The 24,815-nt window shown below is 43.3% G+C and overlaps 1 protein-coding gene across 8 annotated transcripts in view; it reads left to right on the top strand.

The window, feature by feature from the left end:
* The window catches only part of LOC146973343 (C-terminal-binding protein 2), a 67,974-nt gene extending 44,336 nt beyond the window's left edge, over positions 1–23,638 (top strand). For 3 of the 8 annotated variants that reach the window (XM_085799812.1, XM_085799811.1, XM_085799814.1), the window contains 8 exons: positions 11,320–11,474; positions 15,260–15,404; positions 16,089–16,295; positions 17,441–17,655; positions 19,495–19,625; positions 19,730–19,857; positions 19,973–20,096; positions 21,794–23,638. In XM_085799812.1, coding sequence (XP_085655938.1) covers positions 11,320–11,474; positions 15,260–15,404; positions 16,089–16,295; positions 17,441–17,655; positions 19,495–19,625; positions 19,730–19,857; positions 19,973–20,096; positions 21,794–21,977 — 1,289 coding nt within the window. In that variant the 3' untranslated portion in view covers positions 21,978–23,638. Of the gene's footprint in view, positions 1–527; positions 1,609–11,319; positions 11,475–15,259; positions 15,405–16,088; positions 16,296–17,440; positions 17,656–19,494; positions 19,626–19,729; positions 19,858–19,972; positions 20,097–20,362; positions 20,464–21,793 lie in introns of those variants that run through there. The other 5 variants (XM_085799816.1, XR_015037750.1, XM_085799815.1 and 2 more) reach the window with 5 other exon arrangements.
* Positions 23,639–24,815: the final 1,177 nt, after the last annotated feature.

Genomic DNA, 24,815 nt, shown 5'->3' with positions numbered 1-24,815 from the left:
GTGTGAGTGATTTGTAGATTTTTTTTTTTTTTACATATGGGAAACAATTTAGCAAGTGAAGGATTTCCAGTCTTCTCGGGTGGTTGCACCGTACATGTCCGTCTCGCCTCAGCCGTCACCACCATCACCTGTGTGTCTTGTGTTTGTGTGCACGTCTGAGCCCTTTGTGCGGGCGTGACAAGTATTGACGCGAACATTGAGTAACGTTCTCGCACCGGAGCCTCGGAAAACGATCCACTTGATGGCTCGTTGAGCGGCCAAACCGATCGGCTTCTGCCTGTGCTCGTGTTAAAGAGCAGCAGAGTGGGATTGTGTAAAGCAGGAGTTTTGTGAAGCAAGTGGGAGTGAGACTGAGAGAGCGGGTGGGGGGAAGGGGCTGGCACTCTTAAAGGACCGTGAAGGCCAGATCACAAATAATAAAACAGAAAGACGGGGAGGGAGGGAGGGAGCGAGGGAGGGGGGTAGGAAAGGAGGGAGGGGAGGAGAGGGAGAAAAAAAAGAGCGAAGGAAAATATGTTGAGCGGAGGGGAAGGTCGGAGAGAATGGAAGAGGGAGTCGTTCGTGTGCCAGGAGCGCTGCACCTCTCGCTGTGACTAGTGCTCTTCAAGGATTTTATCCCCCTCCTCCTCTTCCTCGTCCTCCTCCTCCCTTTCGTCTCTTTTATTTACCTCCCTCTGTTATTTTCTCCTGCATAGCTGTGGCACCGGCTTGTTTTCTCTGTCTTTTTTCCTCTTTTCCATTCCTCCCCCCCGCAAAACCACCCCTTCCCCTCTCTCTCTCTCTCTCTCTCTCTCTCTCTCTCTCTCTCCCTCTCTCTCTCCCTCTCCCTCTCTCTGTCTTTCTGTGACTTGCAACAAAAGGCTGACGGAGTGAGCCTGACGTCTGAATGAATAGCCCAAACCTGCCGTGAAGGGACAGAAGAGGGAGACGGAGCAGGAAAAAAAAAGGGGGGGAGGCTGACGAGAGAAAAGATACAAGTGATCTGGCTGAAGAGGCGGAAAAGAGGAGAGCGCAGAGAAGTGGTGATTGCTGGCTAAAGACAAATAGAGATCCCATCTTTTTTTTTTTTCTTCTTTTTTCCTCCCCTTCTCGTGGAGATTAAAGGAGTTGGAGGCACCGCTTTAAACCGCACAGGCTGGTGACGATCGTAGTTCTTCTCTCTTCCCCCCCCTTCCCCTCCTCCTCCTCCTCTTCCTCTTCCTTCTCCTCCCTCCCGCTGCTGCCCTCCTGTGTGCCACCTTCCCACACCCCTCCACCCCCACCCCCCAACTCTGAAGAGTACCAGTCGTCTGAGAAAAAGAAATGGAGCTTCTGGGGGTGAGGTGACGAAGGAGGACGGATTTGGAAACAAGCAGCGGGAGAACAAGTGAAGACAGCGAAGGAAGGAAGGAAGACAGAGAGAGAGAGAGAGAGAGGGAGGGGGGGAGGCTGGAGGAGGAGGTTGAGAGGAGACAAGAGGATAACCCCGGGGCATACTGTGTGAGAATCCCCCCAACACCCACTTCTTCTTGTCTTTTTTTTTATTTTTTATTTTTTGTCCCTCTCCACTACATTTCCTCTGCCATGTGCAGCTCCTGATTTGAAGAATGTGGAGACAGCATTTCCCAGGCAAGGAGCATGTTTCACGTTCTCTTGTACATGTGTTAGTGTGTGTGTAGTGTGTAATGTGTGTGTGTGTGTGTGCATGCATGTGTGTGTAGTGTGTGAAGGGTAATAATAAAAAGCTGTGGTGTGTGTGTGATGGCGAGAGGTGAGGGGGTGGGAGGGGTCGGGTTTGGCTTTAAGGCTAATGAGCCTCTTATGTTTTTGCAATGAAGTGTGTCATGAAAACTGTGTGTGTGTGTGTGTGTGTGTGTGTGTGTGTGAGGGCAAGGACCCATATGAGTGTGTCAGTGTTTCCTTGGTTTGTAACTGCAGAGCTCGGCGCAGCAGCGAGAGCAGCGTGTGATTAGACTGGTTGGTTGCCATTTGGGGGGTCAAAGGTCACAGAAGAATGGGCATACGAGTCGTCGCCTGTGTGAGCGCGTTAACGGCGGTTTCCTGCGTGTGAACGCCGTCTGTCTCAGAGTGTGAATTCAGGCATGAACTGTGGAAGTAAAGACGGATTTGGGGCTCGTTATTTTGGATTAAAAAAAAAAATACTCTGTGGATTTCTCAGTGCTGCTTTATAAAATGAAAACAATCAACAATATGGGGGTGAAAACTGAGCAAAGATAGGATTTGAAGCGCAAAACAAACAGCTTTAATTGTATTGGGACTGCGGCGCATAATCAGCAGCTAAATTAACACTTTCTGTTTGTCTTTACTTTCAATTAGCAGAAGCAGACACGTCCCTGAGAAGCCTTATTTACAGTAAACTCAGAGTCGCGTCCTCAGGCAGCGCTAAACACAACTTCTACTGCACGTTCCTGACCTGCACACACCCACTTGTGTGTGTGTGTGTGTGTGCGTGCGTGTGTGCCAAGAAGGCTCGACGTGCACTGTCCACCATTCATTTGCTCTGACAGCTGCTTTTGTCTCAGGGCCCACGATTGTTTGTAGGCCTTGTCCGCGAAGCACAAAAGACAACATTTAAAGAGATGGTGATGGATGGATGGTGCTCGTCTTCTCTCTTTGTGTTGTCAGTATCACACTGACATCACCTGTGATATCTTAATGTCAGCGTGTGTTTTCCTCCTTTCTTCTTCCCCTGCGTTGTACATTTTTTTTCTTCGTAGTTTCACACCGGCTTCCTGTCATCCTCCTCCTCCTCCTCCTCCCCCTCCTCCTCCCTTCGCCCCCTCTTGGCTGGGTGTTCGGGTGGTGATAAGTTTTGGAGGAGGGCAGGCAGAGGGAGGACAAACAAGGTCTTTGTGTGTGCACATAGTGGAACAAGAGACAGGCTGGGGTGGCGACGTTGCAGCCGGGCGCTGATAGGGTCCGATGTGGGGGCCTGGAGGAGGCAAGTCTGCCAAAATTAAAGAAAAAAAAAAGGATTTCACCTCCCCTCCTTTCTACAGATGCCAGGGGATCGTAAACACACTCGAGAAAGCAGACACTCCCCAAGAACACAGGCGCCGGATTCTTGTCAACATGTATGCACAGTTGTGGAGTGTAACATTGCTGCTTTATAGTAAGTACTGTAAGAGTGCAGGTGGACACCAAACCAACAGGAAGCAGCAGAGTCGCTGGGAGAATTGGCACCGAGAGCTGTGAATGCCCTTGAACATTTTATTTAACAAAATCCGTGACACCGCTGATAATCGCCGGTCATTAACGGCTATCATCTGTGGGTGTGTGCGAAGATAAGTGCAGCCAAACTCTCTGTGTGTGTGTCTCTCTGTGTGCATTGTCGGTGCTTGTGTGCAGCGCTGAAGCATGTTGTTAGCCTCCCGATGTCTGTTGGGAAATGCAGTAGAGAAACACTCGTGTGTTTGCTCGGATGCTGCTCTGCAAACCTCCTACAAATTTGGGTTGCCAGGTTGGGTGATTTTTCATATCATGGCATCCAGCTTTTTCCTCTCTGATGTTGCTGCACTTGCCACAAAGAACAAGAAAGCCTGCTGGGTTATCAGCTTGTCCCCCCACCCCTCACACACACACACAACCCCCTCCTTCCCTCTTGGACTATCCCATCACTGAAGCCCCCACCCACCCACCCACCCTCTTCCTCCCTCCTCAGCTTGGGAGTTGCTAGGTAACCAGAACCAGCTGTTGGTCCTAAGCCCCGTTTGAGCCCGTCTTGGCTCGGCGTCAACCACCGAGTATTTTTCTCCTAAAGCTCGCTGTGAACTCGGTGACCGCCGCTGTGGCCCTGACATCATCGTGCCATGGAAAGAAAGTTAAAAAAAAAATCTTGCCTGGCTTCCTTTTGTTTTTCCAGTTTTTATTGTTCCGCCGATGTGAGAGCGTCCACGGCGCGTATCACACCAGTCTGAGTAATTTAGGAGCATTTCATCACCTTTCATCACACACACAGTGAAGAGGGGGCAGGAGGGGGCAGGAGGAGAGTGAAAAACCCCAGGCTGGTGGGTGGCGAGGGGGAGGGCGAGGGGGAGGGGGTTGCCAGAAGAAGTCACATGTAATTTAGAGTCAGTTGAAAATGACATCCAGGTATAAAAGAGAGTCTCTAAAGTGTGTCACTCCTTTGTAGGAGAAGATACTGAACAGTCTCTGAACACTATTAACAGAGATTTGAGATGGTAGAGTACACAGTGTAATTTATTCAGGAAATCACAATAGTGCAGGTAAGATAATACCACTCTGCAGTCCCAAAGTGGACCATTTACCTTTCAGTGTGAGTGAGTGAGTGAGTGTGTGTGTGTGTGTGTGTGTGTATACCTCGCAAACAAGCCGCAAGTAAATCTGAGGGGAGCGCATTAACTTGCAAATGGAATCGTCTTTGTAAACCAAGCGAGGCGTGTTTGAGATCCATGAAACCACAAAAACCAGAGCGCATGATCTGTCAGAAAATAGAGCTTGAGAAGTAAAGATAACCGATGTTGTTCACTGTTATTAAATGCCAATTTCAAGATTGGTTTCCAAAACCCGAGGGGGGGTGGGGTGGAGTGGGGGAAGAGAAGCACCGGGGTTGAGCGACGGTTTATTTTCTTTCATTGATTGTTTGCGCTCTATTTAAGAAATGATCCTTCTCCCTCTGAAAACTCTGACTCACAGCGTCTGGCAGCAGAGCTTTTTCTGAGCTGCTTTTCCAAGATCAGCCCGTCCAAATGAGAGAATTAGACACCAGATCGTATTCACTGAGGAGAGACATATTTCTACGAGTTCTGATGATTTTTTTTTATTTTTTTCTCTCTCTCTCTCTAATGTTTGAAAAGATGACTTCTATTTCTGTTGTCATAATCCAAAAAGGCTTTTTAGTGTGGAACATCTGCAATCCATTTGTGGTTGAGAGTACGCTCTTGCCAGCTCTGCCAGAAAGTTTTCACAGAGCCTGGAAGAATCATCCAGTTTGTGATTAGCTTTGGCTAAAGGATGATATCAACCTCAGTACATAACAGCTTCCCTTGAGGGATGTAACGGCACATGACCTCCACTGAGCGAGGCTATCGGCTGTCACACCGAACACGGTTTAGATTTACTTAGTCAAGCTGTTGGCTTTGTTTCTTTATTACTTGCTGGCCTACAGACAATGCTGGCTGTTGTGCTATGATAAATACTTTGGGTACAATAACAGGAAATTGGCACAGGCAATTTGCATTTTTATCCAGCCAAGATATCCTACCGCTTAATGTAAACCATCTTTCAGTCGTGTTGTTTCTGCCACTCACACAAGTTTACGTAATAGCAAATAGGGCTCTTGAAAAACCTCTCTGTGGTGCAGCTTTTTTTTTTTTGCTTTTTTTTTTTTGGTCCGGCTTTAATGTGAGTGTGGTGTTCTGTGTGATGTTGGGTGGGACTCTGTGTTGGACAGGGAGAGGTCTGGCTTTCCTTTTAGTTTTCCCAAAGAGTCCAGGTTCTGGGTCTGGCTGCCGGGTGGGGCACGGCTGGAGAGCTGCCTCCACACTCCCCATGCAGGCTGGGTACAGGCCCAGGGGAGAGAGAGAAAGAGGTAGAACAGGAGTTTAATGAAGTTTAGTTTTTCCTTCATTAATAGCTGGGCCTCTGGGCTGTGAGTTCTGGCTTGAGACCAGCTCCTGTGTGGTCAGTGGGGAGGGTGGAGGGGGGTACGAGCCAAACAAGGGTGACACAACAAATGTAAATTATTGGAATAAAACTCACTCACAGTCTCCCCTTTGAATAAGTCGACTTCAAAGTCGCCGTCCGAGGGAGAGGAAGGTGTAGGCTGAGATGGTTTGTGAGTTTCTGTGATTGGGAAATAAATGACTATGTGATCTCTCAACACAACAGGCTGTGTTTTGTCATGATTGCAAATAAGTAATCCATCATCTCAACTCTAACTCAGATTGTCTTCTCATAACCGTCTATTCTCACATTAATCATCTAAAATCAACAGACATACGGTAACCATTCCCAGTTATTTTACCGCTCGAGTTTAACATCAACAGATGACTGTTATTACAGCCGTCTGCAGCTGCAAGCTAATTCTGTAAACCTCTGTAATACTCCACAAGGACCAATAATGCCCCTATGGTAATGAGCGTTGAGTTTACAGAAGCCTGCAGTGACCAAAAAGGTCATACAGTAAGGCAGCGTATAATATTCCTATAATATTAAACCAGTGGCCTTAATGGTGTAACATACAAAAGAGGTGTTTTGGCCTGTGGCTGCTCGTACATGTACAAAATGTGTTAGAACTGGGAATTAACAGTATTTTTTCAATATTATTGTAATGAGATAATTTTTCTGTCCAGATGAACTGCTCCACACATTTTTGCAATTAGAAAATAACAAAATGAATAATTTAAAGTTTTGTTTTGCATATTTATATAAGGAAAAGATGTATCTTGTGCAACCTGCATTTTATATATCGTGATAATACTTTCAACTAGAGCTGCACAAGAAATAGCACTATAATCGAAATTGCTATATGGCAGTATGTAAATTGCAGGAGATGTACATTGTAGCACCGTAAGTGTTGTGTTTCTACAGCGAAGCTTGTTCTCAAGATGTAAAGGGACATTTTCGGGATGTGAAAATGAAAATGAAAAGGCATGTCACACATCAATATATCTTCCCATATTGCTGCTATATGATGTTTTTACATATCTCGCAGCCCTAATTTCAACCATGCCTCTCCTTTTCTTTTTAACAATCTCTGTGTTGGTTTCCGACCCGGGATTAAAACCACAGTTTTGATGTCCTCAAGATGGCAGGCCATGTTCTGTTCTTCAACACAAACCAACAATACATCCGGACCCTCCTCTTCTTCTGGTCCCGCACACTAAAAAACAAATGTTCTTTCCTCCTGCTAACAAACTGAATAAACCAGAACAGTCATTTAATTGTAATTAAAATGTGTTTGTGTTGTAATAATAAAAACTAAGTAAATAAACACAAAAGCTCTGTGAGGACGGCAGAAAAACTCACTCGTCTGACCTTTTAACCTCACACAGTGTGGCACATTTTCTTATATTGAAGGTGAGATGTTTCCTTCTCATGCTAAAGAAAATCTGCTAGTGAGGCAGCTTCCTTTCATCTCAGCAGCTCTGCTTGTCTGCTTGTGTTTAGTTTTGGCTTCGCTCACGTTTAATGACAACTGCAGTTGATTTTGGAGGGGTGAGAAAAAAAACACTATAGAGATGTGAGCTGTTTGGGGCTAATTTAAAATGAATGTCACCCTCCGTGTCGTCAGCGCGGTCCTATTTCTGAACAACAACCCCCCCCCACCTTCCCTGATGCTTGTAGTGCAGTTGAAGTGTGTCACTGATGATGGATTCTGGGGGAAAATGCCATGTGGTGTAGAGTCTATATAGTGTACCTCTGTTCTTCAGCGTGAGACAAGAGACCAAAACTCATTAACTGTGACGTGACAGACGATCCCCAGAGGGATGAGTGACAAGAGGCTGCTCCTGAGTCAACAGTCAACAACACCTTTTCAACTGAGAGTCTGTTTATTCCTTTGTGAACACACAGGTGTCTGAGCAGGGAGGATTTTTTTTTCATTTTTCTTTTGGTTTCTGTATCTTCGTTCTTTTTTACAATGAAGTCTCCAAAACACACAGTGTCTCGTGTTCTTTCTCTCTGTGAGCTTCAAATCACCGGCCAGGTATCCCAGTCATTAAGACCCTCATTAACGGACTTGTTAGCTGTTAATTATCCACAGATTCATAATATGTTAAATGCGGTGCCACGTTCTGCCTTATTAGGCTGGAGAAAAGCTCTTAGCCACCAGGAAATAATTAATCAACAACGTTTCTGACCTACTTCCTGCAAGTGACGCTGCTTTTTTAGATTTTTTTTTTAAAATTTCTTTCCACCAGCTGCTTTTTGTGCAACTCGGTCTGTGTTCGCAGTTTTAGTCCCTACAGTGTGTGTCTGTCTGTCTGTCTGTGTGTGTGTTGTGAGTAGCGGTGCGTTTCCTCGTTGTGCGACTGTTGGATGACAGAGGCATCTGATTCCTCAGCCGGTCGGAGCTGTGATAATGAACTCGGCGGGAGTGTGATGAGGAGGCGCAGGGAGAGCTGTGGAGCCACAGGTGTGTTTGGCGAACAGGCTTCTGCCTCGCTGTAACACACACTAACCACACACACATACACATACGGACACACACACACACACACACACACGCTATATGGGTCCCTCTGGTGAGAATAAAACATGCTTTCAGCTCCTAGTGAGATTGAGGTCGCTTCGGCTCGTCCACGTTATTGTGTTTAACCTTTTCTTTCTTCTTCTCTCATCATTCTTCTCCTTTGATTTGCCATTTAAGCTTTTATGAAGTCCTGCTTTCATTAGGAGCACTGCACAATAATAACATTGTTAATGGCTGCAGTATAATAGAATATAATAAAAGAAATAATAATTTTCTTCGTCTCCAAAGCATTTTATAAAGCGCAGTTATAAAGTGGCTCACACAGCAGTTATAAAAGCCTTCAGCTCATAAAATCTAGAGCGATGTAAGCAAGACATAAAACATAAAAGCAAAGCAATAATATAAAATCAACTGCAGAACAAGGTCAGTAATAACCAACAGAATATCATTTAGTAAAAATAAAAAAAGAAGCCCATAAAAGAGAGTTTCAATTTCCTCAAAAGGAGGATTTTATCCAAAAGTGTGAATGTGTAATTCACTGTTGCACTGTGAAGAAACATGTTTATACGTGAAATAATGATCCAAATCAAAGCAGCAGAGGCACCGACATCTTTCTCCCATCTGTTTCACACAAAGCAGCTCTGTGGCTCCGTTTCTCAGACCCTCTCCGCCTCCTAAATGACCCACAACTTCGGTTTGTAACTCAGATTTTGTGTTGAAGAAATGGGTGGCACAGCCCTTTTTAAAAGGCCCGTCCATATTTTTATAAGCGATCATGCAGCCAGCTGGAAATGTGAAGTTTAGGAGATAACGATGATAGGATCACACTCTAGTTTTCCTTCTCATGTTTTTTTTTTTTTTTTCTTTCGAGCCATCACCAGACTTTCCTCCTTCCCTGCTGCTCTCCCTCTCCCGGTTCTTCATCTTTAATTCCCTGACTGGTGAACTCCTCTCCGGCTCGTCTTCTCTGCTTGTCGGGATTTTGCGCCTCTACACACCTCGGTTTGGTTTTCTCGGCCCAGAGACGTCTGAGCGTGTTGCACCTTCCCCTGTGGTTTGATAGAAACAGGGAGAGAAACAGACAGAGAGAAAACAAGCAGCGCTGAGATGAATTAACAGTAAAGGAGAAAAAATGCAGGCTGTGTGTCAGTTTATCAAAGCTGGGATTAATGACACACTGCTAAGCTCTTTTTTAAATTATTCCCATTTCCATTTCTCTGTAGTGCAGGTAGTCTGTTATTCTCTGTGTTGTCTGTGTACGTGTGTGTGCGTGTACGTGTGTGTGTTTGTGTGCAAACGCATCAAACTGCATAATTTACAGCCTTTGGTTTTCAGTATCACTGTAGCACTGCAAACCTTCAGAGGATATGACACTACAGGGGTGTGTGATATGATTATTTTTAATAAACACACTAATAAAATGTGTAACAGTGTGTTTTACTGAATTAAGCCAAACTTTCTCTGATGCGGATTCTCTATATTTTGGACTAAATAAGCAACAATCACAGTCGATGTGTGGAAAACGAACATAATTGGTTATTATTATAAAGAGTTTAACGCTGCAAATCTCCACTAATCTCCCTCATAGTGTGTTTGTGTGATGAGATTTTTTTTTTTTTTGACAGCAGCCTGCTAACATCAGCCAACTGCCCAAAAAACCCACTGTCAAATTTAGACTCAGCTGCTGCTAAATTCTGTCGGATGCATGGAAATTTACAACATCTTTTTTTTTTCTTTCACAAATGAACTCCACCCATTTCACAGCAGGGAGAAGCACCCTCAAAAAAAAAAAAACACCCAAAAAAACACCGCATCTCTCATGTCAAATAGCCAAAGCTGTTCCCAAAATCACCTCTTGCCTTTACGTTACATGCATCTGGCGTGTTGAAAGCGGCGCATGTTGGCGTGCTGCAGCTGTGTAGGTCACAAAACAGCGTCCTCGCTTCCCCAAAAAAAACCAGAGGAGTTAGGGCGACAGACAGGGAGGGAGCAGGCAGGCCTGGACGTCCTCTCCAGCAGCGCAGATGCCACTAAATAAAATATTTCATAATCCTGCCCAAATCCTCTAATCACCATGACAACAGGCAGCAGGGAGCCAGAGTGTGGTGATGTATGGACCCCCTCCCTCCCTCCCCTCCCTTCCTTCCTTCCTCCTCTTTTTCTCCTTTTTCTTTCCCCTCCTTTTTCCCTCTTTTTTTTTAGCAGAATGTGGGTCCATGCTGTCAGATTTCTTCTCCAGCGTTGCTCTGTTTTCCTAAAGTAAACGTCACAGTGATTTTAGGGAGAGGAAGAGGAAAGCGGCGCACAGTGTCACAGCCGGCTGCATCACTCCATCTTTTAGTCAGTCATGTCAGATACTCACATTTACAGTTCTTGTTCTGTAGAGCCACACAACTCACCACAAACTCTCTCAGAGAAGACAAATCATCTTCATCATTTGAGTTTATAATCTACATCTTATCATTCGGCTGCTGAGAACACCCTGAGTTTAGATTTAATTACTGGGGATCAGCTGATATTCTTCAGTGTCGGAACGAGGCTAGTTTAAAGTGTTATGTGTGCGATGGGTGTAGACCCACACACACACACACACTTGCACACACACACACAGAGGACACACTGTAGGCCTGCCGGCTTCTGTACGGTGATAGGATAATGGAGGTGATGACCTCATGGGGTGAAAGGACCTGTTGCCTGGTAACAGTGTTGTTAACAGCAAAAGAGAGGGGTAGTCATATCACCAGCATTGTGTGTGTGTGTGTGTGCGTGTGTGTGTGCGTGAGTGTGTGTTGCCAGGTAAGGGAGATGATGATAGTGGTTTAAAGTAGAGAGCAGCTGAGTCCGGTTCAAAAGTATCGATCCCACTTTGGTGTGTGTGTTTGTGTGTGTGTGTGTGTGTGTGTGTGTGTGTGTGTGTGTGTGTGTGTGTGTGTGTGTGTGTGTGTGTGTATGTGTGAGTGAGTGTTTGTATCTGTGTGTGTGTGTGTGTGTGTGCCACTGATTCAGTCCATCACACAAGCAAAACACACAGTCCTCGCCCGTATAAACACTTTCTGCTGTGGGATGCATTTTCTGCATTTTACTGATTCTTTCTGCAGCTCCCTGTGTGTGCCAGACATAAATAATTAACTCCCTCGCTCCTCTGTCTCCCTGGCTCTCTGCAGGTATTCGGCCCCAGATTATGAATGGGCCTATGCACCCGCGCCCTCTGGTGGCGCTGCTGGATGGCCGCGACTGCACCGTGGAGATGCCCATCCTCAAAGACCTGGCCACTGTGGCTTTCTGCGACGCCCAGTCCACACAGGAGATACATGAAAAGGTACAAAAGTCATCAGCACAGTCATCATCATCATCAGTCTCATTTTATTCTATAGGCTTGGATTAGTCCAGTTGTCATTTGCATGAGCACAAACCTGTAGCACTAACCTGTAAGATGGTCGCTTATCCAAAACCTTGAGGGTTTGTTATGAAGGCTCCTTATTTATACTCTAATTTTAGAAGCTTTTTGCTTATTTTAATTTCTGCCTGTTGTTTTGTTTTTTTTGTTTTTGTTTTTTTTTGTTTTAGCATTAAAAAGGACTTTGCAATAAGCCATTGTTATACTTGGACAGCCCTAAAAATTTAATTATTTTACTGTTTTTCTTCAGATCATATTCTTGTCATTTTTGTCTCCATGTTGAAATTCTATGAAACAAATCTTTTGCACTCAAAGTTTATTTGCAGGTCTGTTTCTGGTGCTTCTAGTGGTTTATTTTTTACATTTCAGTTAGATATCAAAAACAAATGTCACAAAAAACTGTAGAGAAAATAATCAAAAACGAAGTAAAACAGACAAAATTAGAAAATAAGATGCAATGTCAAAATATTGTTATTTGCCAATATGAATTATATACAAGACTTATTTTTTGTTTCTTCCACTGTCTTTACATGTAGAAGATGCATAGTTTCACACACAGTAACACGCATTATATCTATGAAAAAAATCTGAAACCATCAAACTGTGCTGTTCTCTGTAACACCATTAGTGGTGGTGATATCTGTCGCAACTCAGAGGCAGAGGCAGGCACATGCTGTGATTCTCACATATGAACTTTGAATGGGATTCTTGAATAATTTGCCGTCAGATGAGCTCAGAAGAATCATCCCTTTCCTCTCTCTCCGTGTCCCCTCCTCTGTAATGTTTTAATAATATTTCAGCCCACTGGCTTGTTCCACTCTCCCAGTTCAGCCATAATGGTTTCATCACTGACTCTAATCCCACTGGGTGCTGAAGTGCTGCTTTGTTAAATAAGGAGGAGGAGGAGGAGGAGGAGGCCGGTAATAGAAATGCAGTATAATTGTTCTGAGCCAGAGTGGGTGAAACATTTGTCTTATTTTACTGTCAAAGCACTGGAGCAATTTTACAATCCAAGCTGGAGGATTTGTGTCTTTACACTCAGAAAGAGAATAGGCAGAGTTTCACTTGATGGTAAATCAGCGCACTAAATTATCGAAAGCTCCAGTGTTTCTCACCATGAAAAAGGAGTCAGTTTTATTTTAGTGCCAACTTAATAACAGGAATTTAAAAGGTGCAATGAAAGAAATGCAAAATAGAAACTGGATTTTTTGTCTTTTCCTTCACATTACTTGGGTATTTTCTTAGCTCACACACCGTCTCACACACACACACACACACACACACACACACACATGCACACAAACAAGCAATCTCTGCCCAGTAAGATGTTCTCATAGTGAATACATTATACACACAGAGGACCCATCTGGGAGTATAGTTGTTGGCAGCAGTCCCACGACTATAACTGCACAGCAGAGGGTACAGATGGGGCACTCACACACACACACACACACTCATACACACACACACACAAACACACACTGACTAATAACCTCAGTGCCAGTCTCAGTAGTGAAGTACTGTTCACACACAACTACATAAACAAACTCACACAGCAAGTGAGCAAACAACAGGACGCTGCTGTCTTTTTTGCAGGTGCTGCCTGAGAGCGAACAGATGCATCGATTAAGGAGTCTGTCACTCAGGGAATCTGTGGAAACTGTAGCTAGTGCTGAGCTGTGGAAATTTAGTGGCCACGTTAAAAATCAATTTATTGGAAAGCAATCACGGCCCGTTAACTACTGTGATACAGTGCTGCCCTTGAAACGGCCTGTTTTTCAAGTGTCTTTGGTATCACTGTGACTGTAATCACAGCTGAAGTAATGAATTGCTGCTGTTTTAGTGCAAAGTGAAACCACTCAACACTTGAACCACAGCTGAGGACGTGGACTAACTCAGAACATTTCTTTTATGTATCTTGTTCGTGCAGAAAACGCCACAGAAGTCAGGACAAAAAGAACATTTGAAGAGAGATGAAGCATGTCATGAATACAAGAATGACTGCGCTCTGAATTGATTTATTTTGTGTTTTTTTTCTAGTCATTTATTTGATACTTGACCTTGTAGCGATCAGGGACGTTGCGGTTATTTAGTAAGCGCCTTCACAATACTTAGACGCTCTGTGTTTTGAATAATCTCACATTTTTGAGTAATAGAAAATATTCATGTATAAAAACGAAGGATCAGGACTTGGCATATCTTAGCTTCCTGCATTGTTGTCCTCTGGTGAATCACCAAAACCTTCTGTCAGACTCTTTCCTTTCACTGAAGCCCATTAGCCTACGATCACAAAGGAAGGTTCAAAATACACAGATGAAGAGACGGTGCTAACAAAGGTTTTGGAGAGAAAAAAAAAAATCAAATGATTTATTCAAGTAGTTATGTGGGTCAAAATTGGAGCACAGCCATTGATGAGAGGACAGTATATGTCTGCATGCTAATAGGGAAGCCAGAGCCAGGTGGTGATTAGCGTAGCGTAAGGAACATAGTGGGGAAATGTGTGATCTGGCTAATTTTAAAGCTCAGAATGAGTTAACCTGGCCAACTTTGAAACAAAGAGGCTGACCAGGCAAATTAAGCAAAAATTATTAACTGAGATGACTAACTTTGAAAGCTAAACCTCAGCGATTAGCATAGCATAGCATAGACTCACTCCTAAACTCAAAAATATATCTATAAAGTTACAGTTCTATTAACTTCCTATTAAAAACTGAATATCCATACTCAGTTATTTCTCACAGGCTGTAAATATGTTAATATTTCAGGCCTGCTGTAGAGAGTTGCCATTGTTAATTGATGCATGGGCTTTCTTTGTAAAATTCATGATTCCTCCTTCAACTAATTAGCACAATACAAAACCCATTTGCTCATTTTTTCCACTTCATGTCAACTCCCTCTCAGCTTAAATTCCTGTTGCTGAAGATACCGCTGTGATTCTTCTCCTTCGTCATTTTCCAGCATCGCCTCCAGCCAAGCCTGCTATAACGGCCTTCTTCTCTAAAAGTAATAGGATTAATGCACGAGGGCAGCTTTAACCTTGACTTTAGCATCCAGTTCCTGCTAAGGCTAGCTTCAATAAAAATGCTGTATGAAAATTCATGGCTATGGTAATCCGGCTTGGTTAGGTTAATTCAGTTAGTGGGTTGTGAATTTAAACCTGTTATTTAGCAGCCGTGGAGCAGCAGCAGCAGCAGCAGCAGCAGCAGCAACAGCAGCAGCAGCTACTTGCTTATGCTTTCTGGGTTCCTCAGCAGCTGTCAGTTTACTTTATGGGGCTGCCTGCATCCACTCTAAGCTTGTTTGCATACAGGCTGAATGAATGGATTGTGACAAAAACCAGCTTTGGCAAGCACTCATAATAAACACACAGACAACCACTCATATTTTAGAGCGCACATAAACAATCCATTTGCATTTAGATGAAGAATAGCAGACATAAACTTAGGTCCAGGAAAATGGGAGGTGGTGAAAGCACTCTTATTCATGTTAGTCGCAACAAGTTGCTCATACATACACCGTTGTGGGAAAACCATCTGAATATCAATGTGGGGATGATAATGATTACGAACAATAATGACATTGTGATCGTAATAAACATGCAGATGGAAATGCTCCGTTTTCCTTCCCGTCTCCAACACAGGAAATGATTGTTTAGGAAATACTGATTGCAATATGACAGTGATGACCAGCTGTAAACCCCCCCGCAGGTGCTGAATGAGGCAGTAGGAGCCATGATGTACCACACCATCACCCTGACCAGAGAGGACCTGGAGAAGTTCAAGGCGCTGCGCATCATCATCCGCATCGGCAGTGGCTACGACAACATTGACATCAAGGCGGCCGGGGAGCTCGGTGAGACAACGGAGGAGGGAGATAGATATAAATAAGTGAGGTCGTCGCGTGCTGAGAATAAAGAACGAGGAGAGTCCTGTCTGCACATATGGCTCATTTATTCAGTAGCACATGAGACGAACTAAAGAAAACATCAACAAAAAGAGAAATGATGCATTATGAATAAGGATAGTACACCTCTGGACCAGGGCCAAACCAAACTGTGGTTGTATTACCGACTTAATATAAACAACATATGTAACAAGAATTATTACATACTGTAAACAGAATATGTAATGCTACTGATTGCATATTCAGAGCAGATGCTCCAACTGGTATGAAACTCTCCCCCAGATTCCCATTTGGCCCCTTCGGCATATGTTTGTATGAGAGCAGGATTCACTGTGATATCCTAATTATTGTCATTTGTGCTGCTAATACATTTCAGTTTTTGTTTTTGAGTTCTTTTCATGAACATAATTAGCTGTTATGCTCTTATCCGTCTCAGTTTAGTTTCAGTTTTATTTTTTTATATTGTACAAGGTCAAAAAAAAGAGAGAAATTTCCTGCCAATTATTTTGTGAAATAAAAACCTACAGACAAATCTCTCCTCAAAACACCTGCAGTAATTATAACTATTAGATCTGACAGGTATTTAAGTAAGTACTAATTTGAGGTGTGGGTCATTGCCATTGTCTTTCCCAGGCATCGCGGTGTGTAATATTCCCTCAGCGGCTGTAGAAGAAACAGCAGACTCTACGCTCTGTCACGTCCTCAACCTGTATCGACGAAACACCTGGTTGTACCAGGCCCTCCGGGAGGGCACGCGGGTCCAGAGCGTGGAGCAGATCCGGGAGGTGGCGTCGGGGGCAGCCAGGATCCGAGGAGAGACGCTCGGCCTCATCGGCTTTGGTGAGTGTGTCCCCCCTTGGAGGTTTTACTGCACCGACGTGACACCATGTAAAGTTACAACAGGTCGACTCGGTGATGCTCTTGTGACAACGTATGTGGGAGTGTTTGCGCTCGCAGCAGATCTTCAGAACCATTTGCTCTCAGAGGAGCGTGGGTGAGTGTGCGGCCATCCTCAAGCAGAGGATTGTTCTTCTTTTTTTTCCTTTGACAGGACCTGTGTGGTCAGTAACTTTATGACTACGACTGTGTCCAGCAGGGTCTTACTCAGACACTAGAAAAATCCTCAGACGTCAGATATTGAAATGTATTTTATTTTATCTGCCCATTTTCATATTGTGAGAGCGACTGTTTTTCCCTGTTTCATTTTTTCAAGGCAGCTGTTTTATTTGAGGTTGGATCATTAAAATGTTTTGGGTTTTTTTTTTCAGACAGAAGTGCTAATGTGCTAATCCCTTTGTTGTGTTTTTATTGCTTAACATGTTTGTTGCTACTCATTAAGGCTGTAAAAAATATTATTTCAGTTATTGACTAATCCGTCTGTGTAATTTTCATAATTGTTAAATGTCAAAAAGGTGTGAGCAAGACAAAGAGTCTATCACCATACTGTGAGGCTAGCACAGCAATGACAACATGGACTTGTTGAAAAGTTAGCCTCATTAGCAGTAGACAAAAATTATAGCTGTGGCTGTAAACTAGAGGATTAGATACATTACAATTTTAATGATGATGGTGATGCTATGGGATCAGCTCAGGGAATATTATTCATCCCGAAGGGGACACAACCTTAAAAACTGAATTTCATGGAAATCCAGTCGATAATTGTGGAAACTTTTCACTCAAAAATAAAAATGTCAGCCTCATGGTGGGCCGAAGGAAAAGTCAGAGTTCAGCAAAATCATTCGGATACATTGTCTGGAAAACAAGAGCGTTTTCCAGAAGCTGAGATCTTTTATAGAATACAGTAAGTAAAAACATCCTGATCAATCACTGGTCACAACTGTTGTGATTAATTATCTGTCAAACAAGTTATAAGAGTCAATCTTTTCAGTGTGAAAGTGATGAATGTATTTTCCAAAGGCCAAGCTATTCAACTGGAGTTTGAATCATCTCTTTCTCTCTTTCTTTCTTTCTTTCTTGCTCCTCAGGTCGCTCAGGCCAGGCGGTGGCAATGCGGGCCAAGGCGTTCGGCTTCAACGTGATCTTCTACGACCCCTACCTCCAGGACGGCTTGGAGCGTTCGCTGGGCGTTCAGCGGGTCTACACGCTCCAGGACCTGCTCTACCAGAGCGACTGCGTCTCCCTGCACTGCAACCTGAACGAACACAACCACCACCTCATCAACGACTTCACCATCAAACAGGTCGGGGAAAATGAATAGTTTATCTTTATTCTTAGATAAGCCTCAGGTGATGGAGAGTAAAGGAAACTGAATTTACATTAAACACATGACACGGTGTGAGAGGCTGACAGAGTCTGCAGCTTATCAAACACCAATAAGCCTTGATTTGTCAGAGGCTCTCCCTCATTATCCTCCAGAGCAGCCTGTACACTCTCCTTACCAAGCTAATGGTTCTCCGAAGTTGGTAGAGCGGCTTTAACCCAGCAAACTGCCAGCTGACTTGGCCGGCCAACGGCATTCTTTGGCTGCCAGCGCTCCTTTGTTAGCAACTTCCAATTATAGGCTGTTTAAACAATCTTTTAATGAGTGGTGAGACACTCGGAGTAAGTCCATGCAAGGAAATACAAAGAAAAAAAAGGATCCAGAATAAGAGAGATGTAGAGATTTGGGGGAGGTGCATCTTTTCATATTGTTGTCGATACATCTTATGTTTCTGTTAATGTTACCCAAAACAATGCCAACGTGTTTGTGTGTGTGTGTTAGAGCAGTACATATATTTTTATGTTTAACAACAACAACAAAAATTGTATTTATATAGCACATTTCATGTGACAAGCGCTCAATGTGCTTCACAGAAACAAAACCAACACAACAAGGAATACACGTAAAATACATATAAAAGCACAAAAAGACAAAAAGGTTGCAAATTAAAAACAATTAAAAACTAAAAGCTTGTGAGAAAACAAATGTTTTTAGTCTGCTTTTAAAACAAGATACTGTTGTAGCAAACCTGATTTTGTGTGGTAGGGAATTTCAGAGAGTAGGACCATAATGGCTGAAAGCACCATGAGCTGACTTTGAATGTATTCTTGGGATAGCTAGTAGACCTTTACTTGATGATCTCAGGGTTTAAGTAAAAACAAAACTCAAATTGTGCACAGTAATTTGACATTCTTACACAATAAACCTTTGAACATTTCCTCCACATGGAGTCAGGACATTTATCCTGCAATACAATCTGTATTTTGACATACTTGTGCACACCACACCTATTGTGAGCTGCCAGGAAAGCGACAAACCAAAGAATGCCACCGCCGGGCCAAGTCACAGTTGGCAGATGAACGAGCTGCATGTCCAGGCAAACAAGTTAACCAGGCCTGTAGTGAATCAGCAGCTAAGTTAACAGTTAACAGCATACCTTTAACTATTAAGGTGTTTTTTTGTTTGTTTCTGGATTGGAGGTGGGTCAATGATAAATCTATATGAGCAGATTTGATAAATGCAAGAGACACTTTGTGCAAAATCTAACTGCACATTCTCCTCTTCTGATCACTGCTGCCACCTGGAGGAGGTCGACTGAAGTGCAGACGGTGTTTTTATAACTTCATCCGTCCATTAGCTATACCTTAGATGACATCAGGCGAGGGGGGGGGGGGGCTGTCAGGCTGTCAGTCCATCACAGAGACAAACAACCCCACGCACTCACACTGACACCTCTGGGTGCCGATTAACCCTAATGCACAGCAGCTGAAACTGACAGACCCGAGTGTTTTCATCACTCTTCAATCTGCCACGTTCATCTTGTGTTAGTTTCTATTAGACCCCAAATAAGAGTTTGTGTGAAGATGAAAGGTTAAGAGTTAATTGTTATCTTGTCGTTCTTTATTTAAAAGCATTTTGTCTTTCCTTGTATTGGGTTTTTTACAAAATATCCCCCATGCAGCACCGAGCTAGTGACAGCACCTCTGGGTGAACCCATCCCAGAGCAATTATGTGTTTATTGCAGATTTTTTTTCATTGAGAGGATAAAAATGTATCTGCTATATATATATATGTGTGTGTGTGTGTGTGTGTGTATAGATGCGTCAAGGTGCTTTCCTGGTCAACTCTGCACGGGGAGGTCTGGTGGATGAGAAAGCTTTGGCTCAGGCCCTGAAAGAAGGCAGGATACGGGGGGCCGCCTTGGACGTCCACGAGTCAGAGCCTTTCAGGTGTTTATGATGATGCATTCATGGACTCAGTTCACTGTTTTAAAAATGCTCTTTCCCTTCTATATGTACATGTCTCACTTTGTTTCCGTCTTTTGCTGTTGTAGTTTTTCACAAGGTCCTCTGAAAGACGCCCCCAACCTGATCTGCACGCCCCACACCGCCTGGTACAGCGAGCAGGCGTCACTGGAGATGAGAGAGGCCGCCGCCACGGAAATACGCAGAGCAATCACTGGTATGGTGACGTCTTTGAACGCACGCTTTGTTGTTTTTTATTAACGTTTACCCCCCTGTTCTCACTGATCTTCCGTCTTGCCCCCCCACCCCACCCCCCACCCCGCGCGACACAGGCCGGATCCCCGACAGCCTCCGAAACTGCGTCAACAAAGAGTTCTTTGTCACCTCGGCGCCCTGGGGGATGATGGAGCAGCAGCAGCCTCAAGTTCACCCTGAGATCAACGGCGCTGCCTACAGGTAGGAGGCGGGTTTATGTGAATCCAGCAGGCAACTCACATCACGCAGAGACCACCTGTGACAGATCAACACCTGAGGCTTCACACAGAGGGGGGGGGGGGTCTAGTCTAGTCTAGATGTTCATGTGTATGTTTGTCACAATTCTGACTTTCTTTTCCTGAATATTATTAGGACGGGTCCTAGTTTTTGTGGCGTATTTATACACAGAACGTGGCCCCAAATGAATTTATCCCTTGGTTTCTCAGTCTCTATAGTGTCTCAACCAGACTGAACTGCTTCTCTCACACAGCCGAGTGAACCAAACCATGGTACAGGCCATAGCAACGGGGGGAATGCAGGACAAATTATATACCTAATTCTCAACCAGGTAAATGAATCCTCCCACAGCTGGCCCACAGGCCAGGGCTAACGAAAAACATCATTAATAAAAAAACAAACAAATCCCATTCAAATCTGTAGCCTCTTCCTACTTCACACTCATGTCCTGTAACTGTACCCACACTACCCAGCATCCCATCAATGCCCCCAGCTCCCCTGCCCCACAGCCACCCTGAAACAGAGCTGCAGAAGAAACCTGACTACAGTTTTACAGATTGTGTAAAGATATAAATGGTGCAATGACTGTTTTTTTTTTTGTTGTTGTTGTAAAACCCCCTGTCAACAAACCTGGGAGATTATCAGTTGTTTCATTTACAATGAGAGTTTCCCTCCACACTTTCACCGTAGCTCCCTGTAGTAAAGGATCAGTTCACCCAGATTACTGAACACAAGATGTTGCTGTTTAATTGTATTTCTTGACACCATGAAACAACCAAAAATTGGCAATTTGAGCAAATAATCAATATATACTGTACATATAATCTGGGTGAATGAGCCTTTAGATCCTGATTTACACCACATTAGGAGCCCTAACATTCTCATTGATTGCCTCCATGCACTTTAACCTTGTACCTACAGTACTGTATATTTGTGTTTCACAGAGGTAACGTTGCTTAGATCTGTTGACTGTAAAAGGGCATTTCCAGTCGTAATCAGTGTTTACCTCAGATATCAGGTCACCAGTTCATTTCATACAGATATCAGGTCACCAGTTCATTTCATACCATTCATACTCCCAACTGCAGCGTGTGGATGTTTATATTCATTTTTGTTTAAGAATCTATTTCATTTTTCAATGTTCATTAATGGGCTCAGGACTAATTTTAAAATTGTTCTGTGATTGCAAGTAACGTCCTTTTGACCATCATTTATATTTTAAAATTCGCTTTACAATTAAATTAAATCAAAATTCGGACTTACCGCGGCTTCTTCTTGAACAAAAACAAATATAAACGTCCACACGCTGCAGTTAGGAGTATGGATGGTATGAAATTAACTGATTATAGGTGACCTGATATCTGAGGTAAACATTGATTACGACTGGAAATGCCCTTTAATGTTTGAGTGTATACTCCAACAGTGTATCGATATATGAGATCAGTTTAATACACATTTGTTCTGATTTCATGTGTTCAGTCTTTCTATCTTAAGCTCAGTTTAACAAATGTTAGTTGAAGGTTTATAGTGGTGATCCTGCTCCGAGCAGCTGGACTTGTCGTTCATAGATAACGTTACTTTCAGTTGAACAGTTTTCCCTTGCTGCTGCTCTGCTCTTCTTCTTCGTCATGTCCGTTGATCACCTCCTGTCCGTTTTCCAGATTCCCTCCTGGTGTGGTGGGCGTCGCCCCCGGTGGGATTCCTGGACCTATGGAGGGGTTGGTGCCCGGGGGTGTTCCCATCACCCACACCTTGCCCCCTGGTACCCATCCGTCACAGGCCACCTCCCCCAACCAACCCTCCAAACATGGCGACCCCATGAGAGAGCACATGACTGAGCCGTAGGACTGCTGCTGCTGCTGCTGCTGCCGCCGCCGCCGCCGCCGCTGCTGCTGCGACTGAGCAGGGGAGGGGGCTTTAAAAAAAAAAAGAAAAACCTCAGCGACCTACCAATTCAACCATCCAACTGTACGCTTGACTTCAGCCATCTGAACCTACCAGCAGACTGCCTGCCGGGCAAACGTTTCACTCTTTTTCTTTTTTGTAATGAAACCACTAGGCCCAAGTGGAGGACAGTCAGTGGACGTTAACACACACACACACACACACAGACAGACAGTGCTGCCACACTAAGATGGGACTGACCATCGAACTCATGCGCCGAAGATCTGAAACTTCTCCTCCCTTCATATCTTGTTCTTGTTCCTCCCATCGATTTAAGTCGTCCTTTTGTTTTTATCTTTACTTTCGAGTATATTCCAGGGAGATTCCTCCTGACGCCTGGGACACGTTGACGCTGCAGCGTACAGGACGGAAATCTGACCTCCCTGCTTTCAAGGAAGAGCATGACAGGACAGTGACTTGGTCGAGCCTCCTTCATTTCCCCTCCTCCCTCCACAGTTTCACCCATTTCAGCGCAAACATGTCTTGTGTTATTTTGTTTTTTTGTTTTGTTCGTTTTGTTTTGTTTTTTTACTTCTGTTTATCCTATATTGTGTTTCTGTTGCAAATGAATATCTGTTGTTCTGTTCTTCAATGTGTGAAAATGAATGGATTTACAGCTACACATATGTTATAGCAAGACAAGAAAAGTCAGCTCACGACAACAGCAGCATCAGTTATAATCTGGACTCTTGGCATCTTTGCTCTTTCCTGATTGTTGTGGCTTGTGGCCCCTGAATGTAGAGACGGGACGCGGGGCAGTCCCAGGAAGGACATTTTGGCTTATGAGATAAAAAACCAAAAAAATGAATTAAAAAGAAGGAAAGAAAAAGGAGAAAACAGACTTCCAGTCGGGGTTAGATATTATACGTCAAAGTGTGTCACCTTGGTTAAAAATTGTGCTGTTGTAACATTTCCAACTCTGCTGAACTGAGGTACCTACGATATTTGGTTATTGTGTCCCAGATATGATCTGTTGTCATCCAAAGGACCTGCAGTACGTCGCAGCACCAGCTCGGACCAGGTAGGAAAAAAAACAGTACATTTCTTTCTGACTCAGGAAAAACAAAAAAAAAACAAATAATTAACCTTCAAATCTGTCCAAATCTGAACTGAAAAGAAAAACAAGTCTGGATTATGGCTTTTCATGTCTCCACCTCTATTCTCCATTGTGGTATTTTTTTTTATATATCAAATGTATGTTTTTTGATGTTCAAGGTTTTCAGTCCTGTTAGATTTGTATTGCCTTGTTAAATGTTATTATAATCATAGTCTTATGTGACCGACTCCTCCCTCCCTCCCTTTCTCCTCCTCCTTATAGTTTCTTCTTCTTTTTTTGTTTTTCTGCTCTAATGAAAGCCAGCTGTGGCTCCCGGAGGCACCGTGCCCTCAGAGAACAGCAGCAGCCACATCCATCCCTTTAGCTCCATGATAATAGCAAGAGACAGCTGCTAGCAGATTGTTTGGTTTTTAGTGTGAGTATTTGTATTTGTTTCTTGTACAAGGTGAACATATAGTATACAGTGCAGCTGGAAACAATAAATAAAACTTGCTGTTCTGATTGATGATCGGCTCCGTGGAGCGTTTGTGGGATTTTTGCTCTTCTGTGTTTACGGTTATTTAAAAGAAACTTGTTTTTATCCCATGAAGAAAGAAATTTGATAGTCACGCTCCATGTTCCAAGAGTTAGGAAATACAGTTTCCATTATTTCTGTTTGATGGATTCCTTGAGTTATTCTGTGAGCTACATGAACCTTGATGTGATCTCTAGCTGATATTTGTTTACATTTTGACCTCATTAAAACAATGCCAAATTAGCTATCATTGGTTCCTGTTTGCAGGGTCTCCATGGACGCACAGACGACTGTCACCGGATTACATTTATGCTTTAAAAAAAAGGGCTTCTCGGGCAAATTTAAGATCTACAGGCAGATTTATGGCCAGTTATTCAAGCTGGACTTCAGAAACATTGATATCCTGGGAAAGTGCAAGTCACAGAATCTAGAAATGTGTGTATCATCAGCATAACGTTAGATCATCATGATCTGAAGTTATCAACTCTTATACGCTTAGCATTTAGGAACAATAAAAAGTATAAAAGTGATCTAATGATTAATAGTCGATCAACTGGCTACCAGTATTTCAACATTTTTAATGATCACGTCCTATCATCATCGACCACAGATCTTTACAGTTTCTTTTGCTGCCTTGGTTCATTGTGTTGTTTTCATGAGAAGAGATATTTCCCTCAAGGATTAGTGGAGGAGACCAAAACTGAGCCAAAACGAGACTTTATATTCAACAAGTAGCCACAGACAGGAAGTCAGATGTCATCGCTAAATGTGTGCATACGAGAAGCAGTTTTCCAACATTCATTCCCAAGCATAACCTACATTATAAAAGATCACGTTTCAGATGTTTTGTTTACATCTTGTTTCTGCTGCTGCCAAATAAAAATCATTCATTGCAGGCAGCTGACGTACTCAACATAATCACAATGCATTCAGACACAAAAAAAAACCTTTTTGAGACCTTATCTCATAACTTCTTTATCTCACAGTTATGATTTCATATTTCATAATTAATTAGAATAGCATCTCATAATTACAAATAAAGATGATTAGAAATAAATAATTAAGTGTCTTGTTTTTTTTGCCTTCATTTGTTTACATTCTGAATACTTATTAAACTGAATTAAATAATATAGTAAGTCACAACTATGAGACTCCTATTTTATGAATA

The sequence above is a fragment of the Trachurus japonicus genome, chromosome 15 (assembly GCF_045865225.1).
Source record: "Trachurus japonicus isolate A0001 chromosome 15, Traja_1.0".
In the NCBI taxonomy this organism is placed as follows: Eukaryota; Metazoa; Chordata; class Actinopteri; order Carangiformes; family Carangidae; genus Trachurus; species Trachurus japonicus.
This window is presented reverse-complemented; position numbering and strand designations above follow the sequence as displayed.